The sequence below is a fragment of the Micromesistius poutassou genome (assembly GCF_964030765.1).
Source record: "Micromesistius poutassou genome assembly, chromosome: 14".
NCBI lineage: Eukaryota > Metazoa > Chordata > Actinopteri > Gadiformes > Gadidae > Micromesistius > Micromesistius poutassou.
In genome coordinates, this window is record NC_140284.1 from 6,499,718 (window position 1) to 6,507,217 (window position 7,500).

General features: G+C 43.3%; 1 protein-coding gene across 3 annotated transcripts in view; it reads right to left on the reverse strand.

Moving 5' to 3' along the window:
* Nucleotides 1–7,500, reverse strand: part of epha3 (eph receptor A3) — a 74,255-nt gene that overhangs the window by 34,305 nt on the left and 32,450 nt on the right. For all 3 annotated transcript variants that reach the window (XM_084478594.1, XM_084478593.1, XM_084478595.1), the window contains exons 4-6: nucleotides 2,924–3,079; nucleotides 1,440–1,571; nucleotides 960–1,169 (exon numbers count right to left, since the gene is read on the reverse strand). In XM_084478594.1, the coding sequence (XP_084334720.1) occupies nucleotides 960–1,169; nucleotides 1,440–1,571; nucleotides 2,924–3,079 (498 nt within the window). The remainder of the gene's footprint in view (nucleotides 1–959; nucleotides 1,170–1,439; nucleotides 1,572–2,923; nucleotides 3,080–7,500) is intronic.

Genomic DNA, 7,500 nt, shown 5'->3' on the forward strand with positions numbered 1-7,500 from the left:
TGCTCAGGACTCACCTTGGCGACAGAGCCGCGGTTGGGTCTTGTGAGATCTCATTGAAGCATTAAGATCCGATTTCAGCTCCTCTAGCCCTCTGCCCTGTAGGGATTTTGTTTGCGCACTGGACTACTATAGCGGGCTACTTTAAATATAAATGTCTTAACTTAAGCCTGAGTATAATATTGAATTTAAATTGAGTAGTGTCAATCTCTGATGTCAAATGTGATTAGGATATCATCATGTTTCTTTCCTGGATAGTCGAATCAAATATTTGACACCTCTGGTCAAAAGTAGCAGGCCTTGAACTTCTTGTAATGTCAGTGGGATGACAGCCCCTCGAAGAGGTCTACTATTAATAATTGAATACTATTATTAAACTATTAAAAACGCTATCTATACAGAATGAATCCATACAGAAATGTATAGATATAGGAGCGAGAGAATCTAAAGGGAATTGACAATTTAATTGTGTACAGCCCTAATGCTAATATTAATATCAAGTAATATCACAACATCACAAAGGATATAACCTTCTTCACGCAACTACTGATTAATTGAATATTCTTGCAGGTTGCTCACCCCTTTCCCCCTCCATTTGAAAGGTGTTAGTTAGCATGTGTACCACCTCTGCATCCAAGATTTGAATCTTCAACTAACTGGGCTCCCAGTTCAAACCAAGACAACCGTTTTTGGGTTGACCTTCTACTTCCTTATGTCACACCTAAATAGTTTGTGAGAACGACAATGACTCGTGAGAACCCCTTTTTGGTTTGGGTTTCTTTGTATCCTTGGATTTGTCCCAACCATGTGACCGCGTGAACAATCGCCAGCTCATTGACGTCGCTTGGTAAAAGCGCGTCTTCACAGGATCCTTCTCCATCAACCAAAAGACTCTTGTCTCCTACAAGTCATACTTTTCCCATCGACCGTTCATCATCACTTTTTTTTTTTCCAACACTCACCCGCTTGGTTGGTCGTTATGGAGACGACGGCGTACTGCCGCAGCGCCACCGCCATGCCCGAGACGCCGTTCTGCGCCTCCACCTCAAAGGTGTAGTTGGTGTGGGCCAACAGGTCCGTCACGGTCACCGTGGTGTTCCGCAGGCCCGCCGCCCACGGCAGGAAGCGCACGTTGCTGCGGCACGGCTCACAGCGCAGCACTCCTCCCACACCTCGACGGCAAACAGAAACAAAAGAGTAACCGTTATCGACACAGCGCTTTCCGTGCAGCGGTGGTTGATGCCTGTTTTACAACGGAATAAAACAGAGAAGAGAAAATACAGACTGCACAAAACAACACGACTGCATTATATACTAAATAAAAGAACAATAGAACGACGTAAAAGCAAAACCACGGATGAAATCCGCAGACGACCACGGCAGCGTCAGCTCAAAGCCGGTGTAAGGGAAGGGTTTTTTTTTTTAGCAGAGGTTTTAAAGACCTTGGCAACGCTTGCACAGGACCGTGAAGAAGAGGTCTTTCCGTCCGCCCGTGTCCTCTGGCCAGGACCAGTCAAGGATGACGGAGGTCTCGTTGATGACCGAGATGACGTTGCGGGGAGCCGACGGAGGACCTGGGGGGAGAAAAGGGAGAGGTGTGGTGTTTAGAGGGAGGGATTATGTGAGCTGGATAACTAGGGCTGCCCCCAGACTGAAGATGATCTTGACCCTAACCCTAACCCTAAGCTGAGACAGATTGTTATAAAATAAACAGTTCACATTGGGCTACTCTAAGGAGAATCTAAAAAAAAAAAAAATAATAATAATAAAAAAAAAAATATATATATATATATATATATATATTGTGTTCACAATATATTATACAGCCTATAATATATTGTGCAGCCTGCTAACTGCATTGACAACACAGTTCTGAATGTGGGAACAGCCAGAATGTGACTACTGAAAATTGGCCAAATAAGTCTCTTCTGAACAACTACTGGTTGGTCCACTGTAGGCAGGCATACATATCATAACATAAGGTATCACAACATAACATATCATGACATCATGTATTGTGACATAAGGTATCATAAAATAACGCAGGTGTCAAATATGTGGGATTTTATATGTAACAAGATGGTAGTTTGATTAGTAGCAAGTAGGCAGGACAAAGGGTGCATTATATATGGATTATAAGGCCATCAGAACTCCTATAAAATTATCTATCGGTCATAAAGTGAATCTAATAAAATTTTATGAAGACTCGTGAGTAATACATCCTGAATAATTAAAAGCAGATTTAGTCGTAAACCTGTCCTCACTGTCTAGCAGGGAGGTGGATAGGAGAAGGCAGAGAAAATCCTGAAGTATTTTGTATGTATTTTGCTATGGTTATCTTTTATGGCAAACAAAACATTCACATTGAGTATGGCATTGAAACACACGCACACATACAGTACAAAGACACACACACACACACACACACACACACACACACACACACAAACACACACACACACACACACAAACGGGGCCACACACTGACATACACACAAACTCAACACACTAGGGTTAGAAATGAATGGGGACTTATTGCCCATTTGGCCCCAAAACAAACGATTATTGCCTGGAAATTAGAGAGGGCTTTTAAATTCCCCAATAAAATTTGTATTTTACCCTGTGTATACAAAGCGGGTCCACATTTTTATTTTCATTAGTCTTTGAATATGTAATGGTGGAATATACATATTCCACCATTACATATTCAACGACTCAGTTGACTTTCATTTATAAATTATGTATAATGTCCCAAAACATAATACAGAGTCCAGAAAAGCCCTTCTTGCAAAGGAGACTCTCGTACCCTGACACAGAGACCCCCACACAAACACACACACACACACACACAGGCACACACACACACACACACACAAAAACAACAAAAACACACAGCCACACACACCAACCAACAAACAAAGCTTACGTGTGCAAGCCATGGAGGCAGGGTCTTCGTCTGCACGGAAATAGTTCTTTTCACAAGCGCAGGAGAGCGCCCCCTCATGGTGGGAGACGCTGTGGGGAGGGCACTTCGAACACTCTGCGTTGCCCACAGCGGATTTGTAGAAGCCCGGTCGACACACTGGAAACAGAGGGAGCGAAACAAAAAGAGATTAATTTTGTATTCAAATTGAACGCGAATCACAGCTGACACAACACATCGGACGGGACGTACTTACGAGCCAACATAAAATGTCTACACCTGGTTGCCGTGGCGATAACCAATTCATATTGTGGAAAATGATATCGGAGATGTATGTGTGTGTGCAGACGCACGGACGCACACACACACACACACACACACTATTTCCGACACAAAGACACACACTCACACACACACGCGGTCTGTTTTAGTTTTGTTCTTTCTCTCTGTGTCTAACGTCATCTCTCTCTCTCTCTCTCCCTCTCTCTCTCTCTTCTTCCCCTCTCCTCTTTCTCTGTCTCAATCTTCTGTCTCTCGCGTACACTCTCTTCCACCCTGTCAGGACACACAGTATGAATTATGCAAATACATTCCTGTGAAAGGGATGGCTTTCTTAGCCAGCTCTGGTTTTAAACTGTGCTTAGAAGTGGGCTCTTTGTACTCTTCTTTCACACAAATATACCACTATCCTTGTAAGAAGGTCGCTATTCCGCTTATTGATAATAATAGTGTGTGTGTGTGTGTGTGTGTGTGTGTGTGTGTCTATGTTTGTGCCAGCGTCTTTGTGTGTGTGTGTGTGTGTGTGTGTGTGTGTGTGTGGGGGGGGGGGGGGAAAGCGTGTGTGTGTTTGTGTGATAAAACACCATGATGATAAACACAATGGAGGAGAAGAAGAGCTTTAATGGGACAGGGAGAGGGAGAGGTAAATAAGGTAGATTTCTCCCCATTCTTCATGTTCCATTTCATTATGTTTCCATTTATCTCCCTCGCTCCCACTGTTCCGACACCCATTTCCATGCACTTCAAACCACCCTCTCCGTTCCCTTCAGTCTCGTCATTTGATGCCGGGCAGCAAAGCCTTTAAATCTGCTGGAAGCCTTTGAGTCGTTTAATTCCCCTTTATGGCACCCTCTCCCTCCAGGGGTCCACACCAACACAGCAGCTCTTCCTCCACATTGCAGGTCTCTAAAGCTGGTATAATAGTGTCCTATCATATGCCTTGGACCGCTAGTCTACAATCAAAATCATATGGCTGTGTTGATGATTGATACTGCTCATGCGGCTTGAATTAAGTACTGCTTTATGCATCCCAAAAAACAATGATAAGCAGACTTAGACAGCCCCATACACACAAACACAAACCACACACACAGCACACACACACACACACACACACACACACACACACACACACACACACACTCGCAAAAATAAAATAATAAATGTCTTCCAAGTAGCCTGGAACACAATGCTGAGCAGAATTGGCCAGACAGATCCCAGTGGTGGACAATACTGGTGTAGCAAGGCCACCATGGCCCTGTTTAAACTTCCTTCAGATCCATCCCTGACCCCTACACTCCAAGGCCCCTGTGCTAGACTGAATACTTCCACTGCCCCTCGTGCACGCATATATGTGTTTCTGTTTTGTGTGTCCGCGTGTGTGTGTGTTCACGATGTGGTAATAGAATGTGAAGCCACTTTAAATTGCCCAATGGTTTCCCAGAGGGATATCTGGAAGACTTAGCTCAAAGACCCAAAGGCCACCCTGATTGGTGCGCACACCAGGAAATTAGACTTGACGGCTGGTTTACAGCAGCCAATCAGGAGATCTTTTCAGCCAGCAAGGATAAAACCACTGGGTCAGCACAAATTGTTGCGGTATAGGAAAGGCTGCACGCAGGTCCATGTTAACAAGAGTCACTGGCCCTGTTTACACCAGAGAAGGATCTAGGTTTCGACAACCGTTTTGGAATTTCGATTGTATCTCTAGATTAAAAAACGGAAAACCTGCTTCCAGGAAAGGCCCGACGCGCTGACAAGCGTCCCAGCCTGTTTTAGGTACAGCTTACAGAGAGAGCCCCGCTTGATATGCGCATGACCACACAGGTCTCAGGTTCTACCAAACGGTTTGCACGTATGTACGAGTTCCACAGGAGTTACATTGCTTTGGCTAATTCAGAAAATAGTGTTTGATCATAACTGCAAGGGCTAGGAATCGTCAGGGCATTGATTCAGATCAACTTGAATACCAACCCCCCCTTTGCTTTATGTTGGGGTTTGAAGATAGATTCAAAGTGCTTGTTAATGTTGTGCCAATGTTAGAATAGCATAGAATAAGAAAAAAATAAAACAAACATACATATGTATGAAATATTTCATGTGTAGATTTATACATACACGTTCCCAACAGAAATAACAAATCATGAGAATCGGAGATGGAATAGGTAGAAATGCCGTATTCCTTTGATAGCACAAAAAGGAGTTGACAGGGATTAGGGCAAGATGGATGCTGATGGGAATTTCAGACACTAGATCTTCAGACAAGCTCAGACATATGTTCAAGACTGGCATACACCCATAGAAATGCACACCCATCTCCCACACACACACACACACACATACGCATATACACACACGCACAACACACACACCCACACACAGACCGCACACACACACACACACACACACACACACACACACACACACACACACACACACACACACACACACTCACAGATGTACATGTGATCTTTTGTTATATGTGTATGTGTGTGCGGGTGTGTGGGAAACGTAACACTTCTTTAGGGATGATGACATGATTATGTGTGTCTTCAGTTATTGATCATGCCGGCTGGCTGTGGTGTGTTTTTTTGAGTTTGTGCATGTGTGGGATTGTGCATGCCTGCACGTCTGTGTGTATCTGTGTGTGTGTGTGTGTGTGTGTGTGTGTGTGTGTGTGTGTGTGTGTGTGTGGGGGGGGGGGGGGGGGGGTACGTATATGTGTATATGTGTTTGTATGTTTAATTTGCGTAAAGTTCAAAGAAAGGAAATTACAAAGGTGCCATGTGAATTACTTCTTGCATCACTATATTGAAACATAAAGCTCAGAACAGACAAATCAATGGACCTTTCTGTCTTCAAGATGTGGCTCACCGTCCACACACACACACGCCCGTGCGAACACATACACACACACACACACACACACACACACACACACACACACACACACACATACACACAGACATTCTTCCCTTTTTGTGCAACAGTGGTAGCAACATAATACGGGGCTTGTAAAATAGGGGCTGTGCCCTGTTCGGTGATCTGTGCCAACCACAATGGACTACGCCTGCAATTTGCTCAATCAATAGGTCACAGGACACCCCTATCAATAATTAACATGGCTTCTGAATAGTCTAGAGGTCTAGTTTATTTCAGGATGCCCTGAAGATACTGCTCCGTCCTATCCCTCTCCCCTACCAATCCTTAAAGACTTAAGTGACTATCTGTCGTTTTATCCTCGCTTATCTTCTGCCTTGATGCATGCGTAGCTCCTACGTTATGTTAAATTTGGTTAAGCACAGGTTTCGAATGAGGCCAAATCCAATAAAAAAGAGGAGAATTGCTTTTAGTTCAACCCATTCACCAAGTAAGAATGCCATCAAGGTATACAATGAGCTAAGGTGAATGCCTTGTTTTGTAATTAATTAAGGATCCATTTGAACCAAAGCAAATTATTTTTAGTGCCTAAAAGTTAATGAGAGATGTTTAAAAGAGACTGTCTGGCAGCAGTAATCAAGCATGATAATTCCTGAAAGAGATCTTCTCAATACAGAACTTACAGTATATGTATGTACAGATTCACAGTGGAGGCTAAATGGACACTAGCTGGTTGTGAACCATGCATTAGGATGACGATGGTGATTTTAAGAGCAATTGAATGATGAGCAACCTCGCCTTTTGATTAAACAGAGGATCGATTTAGATTATGAAACTACATCTTTATTTCATGACTGCACAATGCCATTAAAACACAATTAGCAATATTGAATTATTGCCCAGCTCTGCATGGAAGGTTATAGCGACACAGATAATCATTTACTGTCTCGCTTTCTTTCTTTGGGCTTTCAATCTAACAAGGTCAAAGGGACTTTTGTCCTCTGATCTCACCTTCTCATCTTCCCAGGCAGACAGAGAGGCACGAAGATGCCGGGAATCAAGGAGATTTATGGGAACAAGTGTAAAAGAAGAGAAACATAAAAATAAAAAAAACAAGCAGAAGGAATTGGAGATCAATTAAAAGAACACGCCGATTTGTTGGGACATTGGATAGTAAGACGCAGATAGTTCTTAACATGAGCTGCATTTAAAACCCCAAACTTTTTTTCTTGTTTTTATTTCCGCTCAGAATGAATCCTTCGGATGCATATATTTTGAAATGCTACGAAATCCATTCCTGTGAAGCTCCTCTCGAAGCTTCCCCCCACTGCCATGTACCATGCCAATACCAACGGCTAACCACGCAGCCTGCAGATTTATCTTCGCTGGAGGCACACGTATGAAATTATCACACAGTCACA